At 65.1% G+C, this 15962-nt stretch overlaps 5 protein-coding genes across 5 annotated transcripts; 1 reads left to right on the top strand and 4 right to left on the bottom strand.

Moving 5' to 3' along the window:
* Positions 1–108: 108 nt before the first annotated feature.
* EMIHUDRAFT_249962 (hypothetical protein) lies at positions 109–1113 on the top strand (the record flags this gene model as incomplete). The annotated part of the gene is made up of 1 exon (XM_005758635.1): positions 109–1113. One exon carries the CDS (start codon positions 109–111, stop codon positions 1111–1113), a length of 1005 nt encoding a protein of 334 aa, XP_005758692.1.
* A 268-nt stretch (positions 1114–1381) lies between these two features.
* EMIHUDRAFT_249961 (hypothetical protein) lies at positions 1382–2263 on the bottom strand (the record flags this gene model as incomplete). Its single annotated transcript, XM_005758634.1, has 1 exon — positions 1382–2263. One exon carries the CDS (start codon positions 2261–2263, stop codon positions 1382–1384), a length of 882 nt encoding a protein of 293 aa, XP_005758691.1.
* A 1582-nt stretch (positions 2264–3845) lies between these two features.
* On the bottom strand, positions 3846–5741 carry EMIHUDRAFT_446535 (putative mitochondrial carrier protein). Its single transcript, XM_005758633.1, has 4 exons — positions 5730–5741; positions 5622–5666; positions 4971–5255; positions 3846–4843 (listed from the first exon to the last, which is right to left on the bottom strand). Exons 2-4 carry the CDS (start codon positions 5636–5638, stop codon positions 4156–4158), a joined length of 990 nt encoding a protein of 329 aa, XP_005758690.1. The 5' UTR covers positions 5639–5666; positions 5730–5741; the 3' UTR covers positions 3846–4155.
* Positions 5742–6395: 654 nt separating this feature from the next.
* EMIHUDRAFT_249958 (hypothetical protein) lies at positions 6396–7829 on the bottom strand (the record flags this gene model as incomplete). Its single annotated transcript, XM_005758632.1, has 3 exons — positions 6396–6697; positions 6826–6870; positions 7226–7829. 3 exons carry the CDS (start codon positions 7827–7829, stop codon positions 6396–6398), a joined length of 951 nt encoding a protein of 316 aa, XP_005758689.1.
* A 2590-nt stretch (positions 7830–10419) lies between these two features.
* On the bottom strand, positions 10420–11146 carry EMIHUDRAFT_249956 (hypothetical protein; the record flags this gene model as incomplete). Its single annotated transcript, XM_005758631.1, has 2 exons — positions 10420–10463; positions 10543–11146. 2 exons carry the CDS (start codon positions 11144–11146, stop codon positions 10420–10422), a joined length of 648 nt encoding a protein of 215 aa, XP_005758688.1.
* Positions 11147–15962: the final 4816 nt, after the last annotated feature.

Below are 15962 nucleotides of genomic sequence, written 5' to 3'. Positions count from 1 at the left end.
CAGACGCAAGAGGATAATCTCCTGGGTAGCGCTCACGCACGCCGGGCGGAGGACGTACGACGGCCTGAAGACGTACGCGCTGTGTCGCCCACTAACCCGCCGGCAGGCATGGGCGTGTGCACGTTTCCGACGGTGCTTGTCACAGCGCTGTCGCTTGCTCCCGGGCCACGGCCACGCTTCGCGTCCCTGGCGACACCGGCGGGCCCGTCAATCCCCGCCTGTAGGACGGGCGCCGTGCTCTGCAGCGGCAGCGAGGGCGGGCCTGCCGAGCCACCGGCCGCCGCCCCGCCGCCAGTGGCCGCGGACGTCCTGCCTGCACTGGCGCTCTCCTTCCTCACCCTCGAGGCTGCGCAGCTCGGGGCGGTGACACTCGCCGCCTGGTGTCTCGGCAGCCCGTTCTCGGTGGGCAGCGCCGGTGCATTTTCCATCGCCGCCATCGGCGCCTCCGGAGGAGCGGCCGCGGAGCAGGCGCCCGATGCACTAGCTCGACTGCTCGGCGCCGCGAAAGTTGCGTTCCTCTCGCGTTCGCCGACGCGTCTCTTTCGTCTCGCCACCGGCATCTGGAGGGTTCCACCCGTGCTGCGCATGCTTCGAAAGGCACCGACCGAGCGACGGCTGGCCTTCGTGCGGCGTCGCGCGGTGCGGCTGTCCGCGTGCCTCTGCGGACTAGCGCTCGTGCTCCTGGCTGCGGGCGGCCTGCTTCCAAAAGCGCCCACAGGCACCCCTCCCGTCGCCGCATTTGTCGGCCTCATCGCCCGTCGGCTGGACGGCGATGCGGACGGCCGGGAGGCAGTCAAAGACATGAGCCTCCTGTGCACACTGCTGCGAATGCAGGCGGCGACCGCTGCGGCGCGGGTCGACTTCCTCGTCGCGGTTGCGAGGCGCGTGCGCCCTCTCGCCGCGCTCCTCGACTTGGCCGAGCTCGATGGGGCGTGCCTGCGTGCCGCCCGAGCCGCCTGGTCGCGCGCCAGCGGCATGGCAAGCGTGCGCCCACTCGCCGACGCCGAGTGGCTCGGGCGCGGGGGAGAGTGGGTCCGATGGCTCTGGCGCGAGGCCGCGGCGTGCTTTGCAGCTGTTTTTGGCGCTGAGGGCCTCGGTTGCGCGGTGGATTGATTTTGTGAAATCGGGGCGGCACAGTGTCGTCGTGATGTGGACGGCACTGAGCGAGAGCCCACGGCTCTTGGTGCGGGCGCGCCTCTCATGAGGCCTGCCGACTTCAACACACGCGCGGCTCTACATGTAAAATAACAAAATTCGAAGAGGTGTGTGTGTATACGGCTTGTGTGACCGGCGTACGGACACGCCACGGCTGCGCGGCGGAAAGCAAAGATAGTAGCAGAAGCAGAGAAGGTTTTACCCGAGAACGGTGAGCTTCAGCCCCTCACGTCACAGCGTCCCCGACACGGCCTTGCCTCACTGGGCTCTCCGCGTGCAGCTCGCCCGCCGGTGCAACCTCAGCCGGCTGAGAGTCCCTCGCCGCCGCAGCGCGGGCAGGGTCGAGCAGCCGCTCTGCTCCAGGAACGGCGCTGTCCCCGGCGCGCCTTTGGCGCGCCACGCAGTCGAAGTAGACGCAGCAGAGGGCGACGACTAGCTGCATGCTCGTCGAGCATAGAAAGGGCAGCCACACCGGCCACGGGTCGGCCGCCGCGAAGACCTGCTCGGCGGCGACGATCAGGCCGCCCGCCGCCTGCAGCAGGTAGAAGGAGACCGAGAGCGAGCCGGACGAGCGCTCGAGCAGCGTGGTGCGGAGCTGCGGAATGTATTGCACGACGGCGCAGCCGGCGGCCGCCACTCCGTAGGCCTGCGCAAGGCTGAGTGCACCGCGGCTGCAAGGGGCAGCGAGCGAGACGCCCGCGCTCACCGCCCATGCGACCGCGGTGGCGAACAGTGTGATCGCAGCCACCGAGCGCGCTGCGGCGCCGTCGTGCGGCGGATAGCAGACCACCATCACGAGCACGGCCGCGGAGGTGGCGGTGAGGACGACGGTCTGCACGAGGTCCAGCAGCTCGGGCACGCACGCCGCGCCGTGCGCGCAGTCCTGCAGCTGCCTCCACTTGGTGATGATTGCGGCCGCCACGTCGCACAGATTGAGGCCGGCGGTGAGGACCACCGTGGGCAGGCTCAGCCCCGCCGACGAGCGCGAGCGCAAGAGCTTGATGTACTGCGGGACCGTCACCGCCACCGTCGCGACGGTGAGCGCCACGGTGAGCGCGTCGACGCTGGTCGGGATGGTGCGATGCGGAGGAGCGCAGGCAGCCTGCATGCGAACTGTTGCGCGGCTGTGTATACGTCACTAGTGTGGGACCTGCGGCGGTACCCGTCTCTGTTGTTCGGGCAGTGAGAGACGCAGGATCTGCACGCCAAGTGGGCCACTCATTTGCATTTTGGTTTTGGGTTGTCGGAGATCATCCATCAGCACTCATGTCTCATCAGTCAGTCACGTCAGTCAAAGCAGTGGTGGCACTCATCAGTCAGTCACGTCAGTCAAAGCAGTCGTGGCACGTGGAGCAGTCGCTGCATGCAACGGCGCCGCCACACGCTCCGGACGACCCCGACACACCGACACACCACGCACAATGGGAGGCTCTCGCGCACGATCGGGCATCGCGCCGCAAACACCTCGCCGCACAGATGGGTGGGAGGCATAATCCCACACACACCGGAGCAGCGCAGACACCTTACACGTCAGCGCTCGCTCGATGTGGCCGGCGCTCTCCCCTCGGTCCTATCTCGCCTTTTCAACGGCGGCGTGCGGCCACGCGCCGCGCCGAGCCGGTCTCGGCGGGAGACCTCGGAGCCGCACGCGATGCGGGCATGCGCGATGGCTCCGTTGGCTCCGTGCCTAAGGCAGATCGATTAGGGTGTGAGCTGCGGCAGCCACCGTTTTTGTACCCGCTCGATCACGTGCAGGCCGTCGGAGGCCGCGCTGGATGGCCCAGGGCCGGCGGCGGTGAAGGCGTCCGTCGATGAAGGGATGTCGTCGAGGGAGCCATCGTCCTCCGCGGTGCACCGGTCCAGTTGTCGGAGTTCGAGATCGCAGTCGACTTGGAGAGTTCGGCCCGTTGACGAACTCACGGAATGTGAGCGACTTGGTGCACGCTGATAATCGAGCATCATGGCTCGCACCTCATCCTGGGCGAGGGACCAGCTGTTGGCGTCGCCGTTTTGATCGAGCTGCATCCACTGCATGGTTTCGTAGTCAAGCGTAAACGCCCAGGAGTTGGTGCCTGGGTGACTTGCTGATGAGAGCGCCTTCCAGGCGGGTAGTCGTGCCCCTCACCTACGGTCATACGGCGGCGTCAGAGGGGGGGAAGGGGCGCGAAGCGTGAACATGGAGGCAAGCAGGTGGTGGCTGCACCTGGCCAAAGCCGGCGACCTCGAAGTTGTCGTAGCTTGTGCGGATATCACTGAGCGTGAGAGGGACCGGATCGGCAGCAGCATGGGCGGCCGCGTCAGCGGCCGGAGAGGCCGGAGAGCCATCCGACGGAGGCCGGTCGTGCATCGGCGCGTCAGCCGCAGGGGCCGGGGGGGGCGGCGGCATCCATCGCTGCGGGTCGCTGCGGGCCGACGATTGTGGACTGATCGATCGTGGCGGGCGGAGTTCGGCTGGGACGTTCTACGGTTAAACCAAGAGCGTCGGCGCCGACACGAGAGACTTATAAGGGTAGACAGTGATCGTGGGAAGAGCGCGGCAAAAAGGAGAAATCGCGGGGCGCACCGACGACGACGACGACCTTTTCCTTAAATTCCGCTGCTGTGCTTGTGTTAGTACCAGCAGGAGCACGTTGCCAGTCCGCGCCCGTGTCCCTCACCCTCAGCCACAGCCTGTCTCCTGTGCTGTGAGCGAGAAGTCTCAAAATCTTACGAGAGAAGAACAGAAGTGCTCTCGAGCCAAAGAATGTACAGGCGTTTGACTCTGTTCCCCCGGGTAGCTAAATGGCCAAGTCCGGCCAACTGGAACTGCGCGCGCAACAGACGAGGCGCGTCGAGAGAGGAAACCCCGCCCCCTCGACTGACTGGGTGACCCGCGCGCCGGCAGAGATAAGACACTCGCACACGAGAGGCACCGGTCCACAACGCATGCGGGGTGGGAGGGCGGGAAGGGGCGGTGGTGGTCACGAAAGGGCACGCGCCGTCCGAAAGGGACGGGCAACTCTAAGCCATCAGCTTCTTGATCTCGTCGTAGCCGACGAGCACGAGCGCACCGCCAAGGGTGCGCAGCACGTTGGCGCCAAAGCCCTTGAACATGGCGCCGACGCCCTCCTCCTTCACCACCTTGATCGCGCAGTCCGCGGTGCCCTTGTACAGCCATTGCTCCGGGGGCTTCTCCGACTGCATCTGCAGGCGGCGGCGGACCGTGTCGAAGGGGTACGAGATGAAGCCGGCGATGATGGCGGTGGTCTGCGCGATCGCAAACTTGGACGCGAAGCCGACGAGACCCGGGTCGTTCTTGAACGGGTTGATCGCCTTGAGCGTGTCGAAGATGCCGAAATACGGGCCGCGGTAGAAGACGATGCCGACGACAGAGACGCTGAAGCCGCCGTACATGGACAAGATGCCGCCGGACTTGATGGTCTTCGCCAGGCAGTCGACGAGGCCCTCAAACTGCGGCTGGCCCGAGCCCACGTCCGACGCGAGCCGGGTGCGCGCGTAGTCGAGCGGGTAGACGATCGCGAGCGAGCCGGCGCCGGCCAGGCCGCCGGACGCAATGTTGGTCGCGAAAAACTTACCGAAGTCGGTCTTTGAGTTGTACTTGGGGAAGAAGCCCTTGATGGTGTCCTTAAAGGCGAAGTTGAAGGCCTGGGTCGGGAAGTAGCGGATCACGTTCACCGTGTTGCCCCGCCTGACGCACCAGAGGCGCGGGTGAGCTACGAGAGGCGCGGGTGAGAGGGGGGGGAGGGGAGGGGAGGGGGGAGAGGGTTCGTTGTGTCGGGGGGGAGAGCGGCGGGGGCGTGCTCGGCGGTGCGCGCCAGAAGGCCGAGAAGCCCTGCTCGGAAGAGACGCGCGTGAAGCAGTTGATGATGCCCGTATAGCGCGGGACCTCGCCAGAGATGATCTTCGGGTTGGCATCCTGCGTCTGGATCAGCAGCTTGACGCGCTCGATCGGCGCAGTGCAGGTCTTCGCGACCGCGCCCGCGATGCCGCCCGCGAGGAAGTCCATGATGAACTGCATCGCACCCGACTTCTCCGCAGGCGCCGCCGCAAAGGAGCCGCTGGCGCCCGTGAATCGCGCCCCATTCAGCGGATGGTGCTGGCTGCGGGCGGCGGAGGAAGGGCGTGACCGGAGGGGAGGCAGGCTCTGAGGAGGGAGAGGCCTCGAGCCGGGTGGGCGCGGTGCGGGGTTGTCGCGCACGCGGGGGAGCGAGAGGGCTGCAGTCGGCCGACGCTCTCTTGCGCAGACACCCTCCTCCGCGTGCCTCCCTCTGGCTGGGGCGCGCATCGGAGGCGACAAGCGGGACGGGAGCGTGGAGCAGTTCCCGCGACGGCCCGCTGACGAAGGATCCGCGCGGGCCGCCTCGCCACCACCCACCCTCTCGCGACGGCTGACACAGCGTTGATGAACACAGAGGCCTCTGGAGGCCGCGGGAGCGCCGCAGGCGGATCCGGGCGCGCGCGCGCGCCTGGCGAAGAAGACCATTGCTCTGCCGCGCTCGTCTGCTGCGTGCCTACAGGAGAGGAGGGGCCGGCTCACGGAGGCCGAGGCGCGCGAAGCGAGGATCGTATCGCGCCGCTTGTTGCGGAGTCGGCGAATACGATGCGAGTTTGAGCATTGTTTCTTTTTTTGAAGAGGGCGATTTTATTAAAGCCCTCCTCCTCCGGAAGAGATCTACGCCAGGTAGAATTCTCTTTTTGGGCGGCTCCCGTGGCTCCCACCCGGCGAATACGATGCGAGTTTGTCGTGGTTGCTGTGAATGCCGCGCCCCGCTGCGGGCGGGCCTTCTAGGCCCGTGGGTAGTCTCCCCCCATCCCCAGGGCCTCCAGGGCTCGCACCTCAACCTCTCACAGACCAGCGCATAGCGCCATGGGAACGTATTTTCTTCTCATAACAAGGCTGTGAACAGCTCTCTGTGCGATTTCGGGCGGCCCGGGCGGGGTTGTGCGTTTATGTGAACAGCGCCATCGTACTTGTGTGAACTCGCATCGTATTCGCGGGCTGGATACTCGCATCGTATTCGCGGAGTCTCCACTATGTAATAGGGTACTCGCATCGTAACAAGTAGGGAGGAGTGGTAGGATTCCTACATACATACAACTCAGGAGGCATTGATCCCTACTCGAGTACCGCACCAGGGTGTCTTTTTACCCCTTTGAACAAAAGATAAAAAACCCCACACAACCAAGCTATCTCCAAAAACAGACAGTCGACACACGGGTCCACTGTCCATGCCGTGTGCTCATGCCGTGCGCCGCCAGAGGGTGAAGACGATGGCCCGGAGCATGTCCACGAGGCAGGCGACCAGCGTGTACATGATTGAGAGTAAGGCGAGCGCGGCGATCCGACACAATTTCACGACGAAGACGATGAGCGTGTAAATGACGGAGAAGATGCTCACTCGCGAGTCCTCGTCGGCGGGCGGCGGCGAGGCGTCGCAAGAGAAGAGGCTGGCGATGGTCTCGTTGACGGGCGTGCCGCCAACGAAGATGTCCATGTCGGAGTTGTCGGGGACGGGAGACGCGAGAACGGCGCCTCCTCGTCCTGGTGCTCGAACGCCATCGGTACTGGTCGACCCAGATCCCGGCGGGAGCGAGTCGTCGTTGGCAGCGTAGATGCCACACGGGATGGTTCTCTCGAGCTTGACCGCCTCTGAGGGCAAGGTGCCGCACGTAGGCCGTTGACACTCGAGTTGACTCTGCTGACGTTGCGCTGCCCTGTCGAAGTGCGCTGTTAAGCAACACCCGTGGTGTGACGGTGCCCCCAGACAGGGTCGCGGGGCGGCAGCAGGTGCTGGCGGCCACTGTGCGACCCCGTAAGGTTGTTGCGTTGTCGACACCCCCCGATTGTCCCCCCCGGTCTGCTCAGAAGCGCTTATGACCGGGAGGGTGGCGCCCGGGGTGGACCCCGCATCACACTCTCGGAGTGTGCTGCCCACGACACGCGGGGTCACGACAGGGCAAGTGGGCCCACGAGCCTCGGAGTCCTCGAGCCTGCGGCAAGGCGAGCACGAGCGACACCCACTCCCGACACGCCCGACGCCCTCACACAAAACTGACGACAGGAGCGCACCGTCCGCGGTCTCGGCTCCGTCCGCCGCCACGGCAGGTCCCACGCCCGCCTCCGGTCCGAGGGAGCCGGCATCCGACGCGCAGTACAGGGAGGCGACAGCGGAGTTGGCGGGGAAGCCAACACACGCGGCAGCCAAGCACCAAGTCGGCTGCCCGGGCAGCGGCGGTCGCAGCGCGTGCACGGAGGAGAGCGAGTCCGGCACGACAGCGCGAGACGGGCACGACAGCGCGCCGGCTGCCTCAGCGCCGTCCGCGGCCTCGGTGCCGTCCGCCGCCTCGCCAGATCCCACGCCCGCAACTGGTCCGAGGGAGCTGGCAGGCGCGGCGCAGTGCAGGGAGGCCCGGTGCTGCCAAGCCGAGGCGACGCCAGGGTTGGAGGTGAAGCCGGTCGCGGTTGAGCGCCACACAGGCTGCCCGGGCAGAGGCGGACGCAGCGCGTTCATGGACGAGTTGGAGACGAGCACCGCGAGCGGGATATAGATGCACAGTCTTGTCGACCGCCGAAGATTCGGCGCTGATTCTCGGGCCAGCGACAGCGCGCTGGCCGCTGCGGCCAGAGCGATGAGCGCGAGGGAGCGGTAGGCGCGAGCGGGGGTGCGCGGCATGGTGGCGCGGAGAAGTGGAGCCGATCGCTCGAGCCGCGCGTAGCAGCGCCGACGCTCGCTGAGTGTGCGAGAGCGGAGGCCGCCCGGCAGATGCAAGGCGCCGCCTTTCGCTTGTCGAATGATTTTACGTCGCTATGAATGACACGCAATCCACGCTCTTGCACCCCTTCCCTGTGACACGTGCCAGAACAAAAAAACTGCGGAGAATACACGAGGTACCGACACACACACCCGCTACGATCCTATTGTGCCCCCCACACGCGATTCTCGTGCCGATTCTCGCGCAGCAGCAGCCTCTGTGCTTTGCTCGCCCCAGCCTCCTCCGCCCCCCGCATTCGCTCCCGACGCGCCGTAGCTTTGCGAGCCGGCGCGGACTCGCCATCTCCGCCACAGCCGGAGCGGCCGGCAGGCGCCCGCCTCGGCGTCGATCTCGTGACGATTTGGCGGCCACCGCGTCGTCCTGCGGCTGCCTGCCCTCCACCGCCGCCTCCGCCTCCGCCAAAGCGTTGGACGCTGCTCGGCACGCCGTCGGCGGTGCGCCCACCGGCATCGGACAGCCGCCGACGGTGCATCCGCAGGGATACGCCCGCCAGGGCTGCGCACGTGCTCTGGCCGCTAAGAGATCGCATCTGTCTCTCGGCTGTCTTCGGAGGGCATCCTGCCGAACGCGTCCGGGACGGTGCCATGTTTTGCCCGCGCGACTGGGTCGTGCCGAAGCTCCCTCCTGCGCACGCTCCCACGCGAGGGTGGGCGTCTGACGCAGCGCGGCGAGTCAGCACAGGCACCGTCGCAATTTTGAGCAGTCACGCAGCTGGTGCCGGGAGCGTCGCCAGTCCGCAATCGAGTATACTGGCGGACCAGGATTGGCGTCCGCCGATCAAACCGTCGCAATTCATCCACCGCGGCGCAGAGATGATCCGAGCGTTTGTCAGTCCGTCTGAAAAATTCCCAGCCGGCTGTGGATGCCTCGCCGCCGCCCTTGGCACCCACTTCGAACCTCAGACACGCCCACCCTCACCCGCGCCTCGCTCAGGCCGCCGCCCAGCACGAGCGGCGGCCAGAAGAAGACGCGCCGCAGCGACGCGCCTCCGCCTTCGCCGCCGGAGCGGGCGACGCACACCGCGCGAGCCATCTCGAGGTAGGCGGCGCCGGGGAAGACGACGCGATCAGCAGCATGCTGCTGCCTGCCGCCAGCTCTTGCCGCCGCGCCGGACGAGACCGAGGCGAGCGAACGCGCCTCGATCGGGTCGCCGAGCGATGTGCCCGTGTGGAGCGCCCACAGGCGATGGGCTGTCGCCGATAACAGCGGCGTGGCTCGGCGGCCTCCGCAGCTGCCCGAAGAAAAAGTCTCGTCGCGCACAAAGCGCTCCAAGTGCGCTTTGCCTGTTGCGTGAATCGTGCGTCCCATCCCTCCGTTGGGTTGTCTGTTTTCTTTCTTTCTTTCTTTGAATCGTGCGTGTGCGAGAATGGTGCTTTCAGCTGGGAGGAAAAAAAGAACAGCCGAGCTATACGCCAGCCTGAGTCGTCGGCGAATCGATGCGAGTTTGTGCGCGCTGTGAACAGTTTGTCGGCCTTGGTGGCGTCGTCCTGCTGGCGGGTGCCTGCGCCACCTGCGCGAATCGTGCCATCCACTTGTTTCAGGAACATGGCATATCGGGCCCCTGGCGAACGTTTCTTTGGCGGCCTGCCGACCATACCCTCCGGCCCCCGGGTACTCGAGCGAGCGAGTATAGCCCTCGTCACTCGTCAGTGTGCCATCAAAGTCGAGCCGGAGGCAAGGCGACACCGACGATGAGACGCGTGCCGTGCAAGAGAGGCGCGTGCCGCCCCGCGCAAGGGGGCTGTAATGGTCCCGTCCAGTGGGAGCGGAACGCACGTCTCAATAGAATTTTCATTGAATTGCAGTGTCGTGTCTTCTGATAAACGCAGTATGGAAGATACAAAGAAAACGAACGCCCGTTCCTAGGAACGCGCCGCTGCGGAGTCGGCGAATACGATGCGAGTTCGCTGCGTTGTTTCTTTTTTTGAAGTTTGCAGCTGATTTTTATTGTCGGCAGTCCTGTGTGTGTGTGTGTGTGCGTAACGACACTGCTAGAGATGCCTTTCGGGGCCCAGAGATAAAACTTCTGATGCCATGCGTGACCTAGTAGTGTCCCCAGCTATGGGCGTGTCCACGTTGGTCGTCCTGGTGCTCGAACGCCATCGGTACTGGTCGACCCAGATCCCGGCGGGAGCGAGTCGTCGTTGGCAGCGTAGATGCCACACGGGATGGTTCTCTCGAGCTTGACCGCCTCGGAGGGCAAGGTGCCGCACGTAGGCCGTTGACACTCGAGTTGACTCTGCTGACGTTGCGCTGCCCTGTCGAAGTGCGCTGTTAAGCAACACCCGTGGTGTGACGGTGCCCCCAGACAGGGTCGCGGGGCGGCAGCAGATGCTGGCGGCCACTGTGCGACCCCGTAAGGTTGTTGCGTTGTCGACACCCCCCGATTGTCCCCCCCGGTCTGCTCAGAAGCGCTTATGACCGGGAGGGTGGCGCCCGGGGTGGACCCCGCATCACACTCTCGGAGTGTGCTGCCCACGACACGCGGGGTCACGACAGGGCAAGTGGGCCCACGAGCCTCGGAGTCCTCGAGCCTGCGGCAAGGCGAGCACGAGCGACACCCACTCCCGACACGCCCGACGCCCTCACACAAGACTGACGACAGGAGCGCACCGTCCGCGGTCTCGGCTCCGTCCGCCGCCATGGCAGGTCCCACGCCCGCCTCCGGTCCGAGGGAGCCGGCATCCGACGCGCAGTACAGGGAGGCGACAGCGGAGTTGGCGGGGAAGCCAACACACGCGGCAGCCAAGCACCAAGTCGGCTGCCCGGGCAGCGGCGGTCGCAGCGCGTGCACGGAGGAGAGCGAGTCCGGCACGACAGCGCGAGACGGGCACGACAGCGCGCCGGCTGCCTCAGCGCCGTCCGCGGCCTCGGTGCCGTCCGCCGCCTCGCCAGATCCCACGCCCGCAACTGGTCCGAGGGAGCTGGCAGGCGCGGCGCAGTGCAGGGAGGCTCGGTGCTGCCAAGCCGAGGCGACGCCAGGGTTGGAGGTGAAGCCGGTCGCGGTTGAGCGCCACACAGGCTGCCCGGGCAGAGGCGGACGCAGCGCGTTCATGGACGAGTTGGAGACGAGCAGCGCCGGCACGGTATAGATGCACAGTCTTGTCGACCGCCGAAGATTCGGCGCTGATTCTCGGGCCAGCGACAGCGCGCTGGCCGCTGCGGCCAGAGCGATGAGCGCGAGGGAGCGGTAGGCGCGAGCGGGGGTGCGCGGCATGGTGGCGCGGAGAAGTGGAGCCGATCGCTCGAGCCGCGCGTAGCAGCGCCGACGCTCGCTGAGTGTGCGAGAGCGGAGGCCGCCCGGCAGATGCAAGGCGCCGCCTTTCGCTTGTCGAATGATTTTACGTCGCTATGAATGACACGCAATCCACGCTCTTGCACCCCTTCCCTGTGACACGTGCCAGAACAAAAAAACTGCGGAGAATACACGAGGTACCGACACACACACGCGCTACGATCCTATTGTGCCCCCCACACGCGATTCTCGTGCCGATTCTCGCGCAGCAGCAGCCTCTGTGCTTTGCTCGCCCCAGCCTCCTCCGCCCCCCGCATTCGCTCCCGACGCGCCGTAGCTTTGCGAGCCGGCGCGGACTCGCCATCTCCGCCACAGCCGGAGCGGCCGGCAGGCGCCCGCCTCGGCGTCGATCTCGTGACGATTTGGCGGCCACCGCGTCGTCCTGCGGCTGCCTGCCCTCCACCGCCGCCTCCGCCTCCGCCAAAGCGTTGGACGCTGCTCGGCACGCCGTCGGCGGTGCGCCCACCGGCATCGGACAGCCGCCGACGGTGCATCCGCAGGGATACGCCCGCCAGGGCTGCGCACGTGCTCTGGCCGCTAAGAGATCGCATCTGTCTCTCGGCTGTCTTCGGAGGGCATCCTGCCGAACGCGTCCGGGACGGTGCCATGTTTTGCCCGCGCGACTGGGTCGTGCCGAAGCTCCCTCCTGCGCACGCTCCCACGCGAGGGTGGGCGTCTGACGCAGCGCGGCGAGTCAGCACAGGCACCGTCGCAATTTTGAGCAGTCACGCAGCTGGTGCCGGGAGCGTCGCCAGTCCGCAATCGAGTATACTGGCGGACCAGGATTGGCGTCCGCCGATCAAACCGTCGCAATTCATCCACCGCGGCGCAGAGATGATCCGAGCGTTTGTCAGTCCGTCTGAATAATTCCCAGCCGGCTGTGGATGCCTCGCCGCCGGCCTTGGCACCCACTTCAAACCCTCAGACACGCCCACCCTCACCCGCGCCTCGCTCAGGCCGCCGCCCAGCACGAGCGGCGGCCAGAAGAAGACGCGCCGCAGCGACGCGCCTCCGCCTTCGCCGCCGGAGCGGGCGACGCACACCGCGCGAGCCATCTCGAGGTAGGCGGCGCCGGGGAAGACGACGCGATCAGCAGCATGCTGCTACCTGCCGCCAGCTCTTGCCGCCGCGCCGGACGAGACCGAGGCGAGCGAACGCGCCTCGATCGGGTCGCCGAGCGATGTGCCCGTGTGGAGCGCCCACAGGCGATGGGCTGTCGCCGATAACAGCGGCGTGGCTCGGCGGCCTCCGCAGCTGCCCGAAGAAAAAGTCTCGTCCCGCTTCGCCTGTTGCGTGAATCGTGCGTCCCATCCCTCCCTTGGTTGTCTGTTTTCTTTCTTTCTTTCTTTGAATCGTGCGTGTGCGAGAATGGTGCTTTTAGCTGGGAGGAAAAAAAAGAACAGCCGAGCTATACGCCAGCCTCTCGTCGGCGAATCGATGCGAGTTTGTCGGCTGCTGTGAACATACACAGTGCGCACCCCGCCCCGCTCACAGGGCGTGCATCACACAGGCGTGGACTGTGTGACTCCTCGGGTTTCTGGGACTCGACAGAGGTTGTGCTAGTCGCTACAGTCGGACGGCTCCGGCACGTCTGATACGCAGTTCGGGCTGTGCGTAGTGTCGTGCGCGGCTAAATTCTTTCGCCGCGCAGAATCCAGAGCCAGGAACGCGCCGCTTGCGGAGTCGGCGAATACGATGCGAGTTTTGCTGCATTGTTTCTTTTGGTGTACCTGTGTGCATACGTGTCGTCATCATCTGTCCCGCGTCCACCCATAACGCGCTGGTGTCCAGTCCGAGCCTGACTGTTCTTCACCTTTCTACCTATGTATGTTGGTAGGGAGGTGATGAGGAGTCAGTTAGCGCGGCGGGCGGTTAGACGTTACGGGAGGCTTCGGAGGTTGCAGCGGAGCGTGTCTCATTGCGTCCTACCGGAGCAATATGGAAGATACAAAGAGAGGGAGGAGCAACGAGCGCCCTGGCGGGTGAGCCAAACATACCGCGGGTGAGCCAAACATATCGCGGTGAGCCAAACATCGTATCGCGCGCTTGCCTCCGCGTCGGCGAGGATGCGAGTTTGTCGCGGTTGCTGTGAACATAAACATTCTTCCGTGTCGTATTCAGCGCTGAGACTTGTGTGAACTCGCATCGTATTCGCGGGCTGGATACTCGCATCGTATTCGCGGAGTCTCCGCTATGTAATAGGGTACTCGCATCGTAACAAGTAGGGAGGGTGGTAGGATTCCTACATACATACAACTCAGGAGGCATTGATCCCTACTCGAGTACCGCACCAGGGTGTCTTTTTACCCCTTTGAACAAAAGATTAAACCCCCACAGACACAACCAAGCTATCTCCAAAAACAGACAGTCGACACACGGGTCCACTGTCCATGCCGTGTGCTCATGCCGTGCGCCGCCGCAGCAGCCTGGGTGAGAAGAGGGTGAAGACGATGGCCCGGAATGTCCACGAGGCAGGCGACCAGCGTGTACATGATTGAGAGTAAGGCGAACGCGGCGGCCCGTTCGACGAAGACGATGAGCGTGTAAATGACGGAGAAGATGCTCACCCGCGAGTCCTCGTCGGCGGGCGGCGGAGAGGCGTCGCGAGAGAAGAGGCTGGCGATGGTCTCGTTGACGGGCGTGCCGCCAACGAAGATGTCCATATCGGAGTTGTCGGGGACGGGAGACGCGAGAACGGCGCCTCCTCGTCCTGGTGCTCGAACGCCATCGGTACTGGTCGACCCAGATCCCGGCGGGAGCGAGTCGTCGTTGGCAGCGTAGATGCCACACGGGATGGTTCTCTCGAGCTTGACCGCCTCGGAGGGCAAGGTGCCGCACGTAGGCCGTTGACACTCGAGTTGACTCTGCTGACGTTGCGCTGCCCTGTCGAAGTGCGCTGTTAAGCAACACCCGTGGTGTGACGGCCCCCAGACAGGCCTGCTCAGTCAGGAGTTGGCGAGTGTGTGGGAGATCCACGCCCGTCGCTCAACGTCTGTTTAAAGACTGTTCGCGGAGCAAGCTCACGGTCGAGCGGGCTTGACGCGCGCTTCAGGATAGCAAGAAGCGTGCCCACTCCCCTGGGGAGCGTGCGGACACGCCTGGGAATCGTTGTGGAGCGACCATGGACTGGGATGACAGCCGGCGAAGCGCTGCGCCAAATCCATGGCTCCGAAAGACGTCCGCCCTCGACGTGCTGGAAGCTTCACGGCGGAGGCTGTGAAGTCGCATCGAGCTCAACCTGAGCGCACGCACGCACCGTGCTGGGGAGGAGTTGGCCTGCGAGCGGCGAGCGCTCCCGAGCGCGCGGCGCCCCGTTCTGGCCATCTTGCGCTTTACCACCACAAAATCGCCTCCATTTTGCGCGCCTCCGGGGGCAGGTCTAGCCGGGCCCGATTGATGATACTTTTGATGGTTGCGCGCCGGATCTCGACTCCACCGTGCTACGGTGCGTCCCAAAGCAAAACTTGTAAAAGGGGCCAGATTGGCCGATTTATAACGACGAGACAGCGTCTGAACGCTATTTTGCGGCGACACCGATACAAAGAGAGAGAGCGCTTGGCTCTATCAAAGCGGCGACTGGTACACCTTCTACTGGGATGGCAGCACGGCCGAGAAGGTCGCACGGCGCGCTGTCTTCCCGACGCTCGAGCACGACGACCACGACCCCGGCCCCCTCGCAGAGCGCATCAGGCGCGACAAGCGCGAGCGGTCCGTCCGCTCCTCCGACGACTCCTCCTCCGACCAAGACTCATGCGGCACCGGCTCTACTAGCGAGGCGAATGACATATTCGACACCCTCGACGACCATCTCGGCTACGGTTCCGACTCCGGCTCCGGCTGGTAGTCGACAAGCTGCCGAGCCCAAATCACTGTGTGTGACACATTTCTTGTTGGCTTCTAAATCTCTCTCTCTCTCTCTCTCTCTCTCTCTCCGATACGCGGTTGAGGGCCCACGGTTGTGGCTAGTGGAGGGTGCTGTACAATCCGAGGGCGTTCCCATGGCCTCACGGGCCCGGGCGACGATCGTGGCCAGAAAAATCAAAAAGATCCGTGGGGGCGAGATTTTTACTTGTGTGTAGCTCGATTTTGACCCAGAACAAACACAGAACGGCCCCAAATCGGCCTGGAACCGACCCGTGGGCCCGTCTGCCGCACCCAGCTCCGCCGGGAGGGGCGCGCGCCGTTCCCCGCGGGTCGGGCGGGCCACGCAGACACGGCGGGAGAGCTTCCCGTGCCCTGTGAGTGCCGTCACACCGCCTCAAATAGGTCCCAAAGTGGGGGGTGTTTGCCTCAAGTGATATGGCATATGGAATGGCTCTATGATGAGAGCTCGAGGGCTCGAGCTACAAGAGGGAAGATAGGCTAGAGCGGGAAGCTTCGTCCTTCGACCGCGGGAGTCCTTTTTTTGAGTCCTGAGAGGATGGTTGAAAATTTTTGCTGAAAAGACCCAGGCCACACCAGCTAGCTCCGTTTCACAGCAACAACTCGCATCGGCTCGCCGACTCAGACTCGCAAGCGCGGTGATGCGAAACACGTGCTTCGCGCCTCGCGGCCTCCGAGCCGGCCGCTCCTCTCCTGTAGGCACGCAGCAGGCGAGCGCGGCAGAGCAATATGGCGGTCTTCTACGTCGTGCGGCCCCCCGGCCCCGCCGAGAGTCAGTGTAGCGTCATGTCCGTGGGCGTCCTTGGGCCTTCAAGCCGAAGCAACAGGTGTCCGCTCGCGGGTTTGGCTGGCGCCG

The sequence above is a fragment of the Emiliania huxleyi genome, assembly GCF_000372725.1.
Source record: "Emiliania huxleyi CCMP1516 unplaced genomic scaffold EMIHUscaffold_848, whole genome shotgun sequence".
Taxonomy (NCBI): Eukaryota; Haptophyta; order Isochrysidales; family Noelaerhabdaceae; genus Emiliania; species Emiliania huxleyi.
Note: the sequence above shows the minus strand (reverse complement) of the source record. Positions and strands in the feature narration are given on the sequence as shown.

Bases quoted from the DNA above. Each gene is read 5' to 3' on its own strand.
- EMIHUDRAFT_446535 (XM_005758633.1), bottom strand. The intron at 4,844-4,970 runs GCGCGCACCGCC...CTGGTGCGTCAG, and splicing joins CAGGGCTTCTCGGCCTTCTG to GCGGGGCAACACGGTGAACG.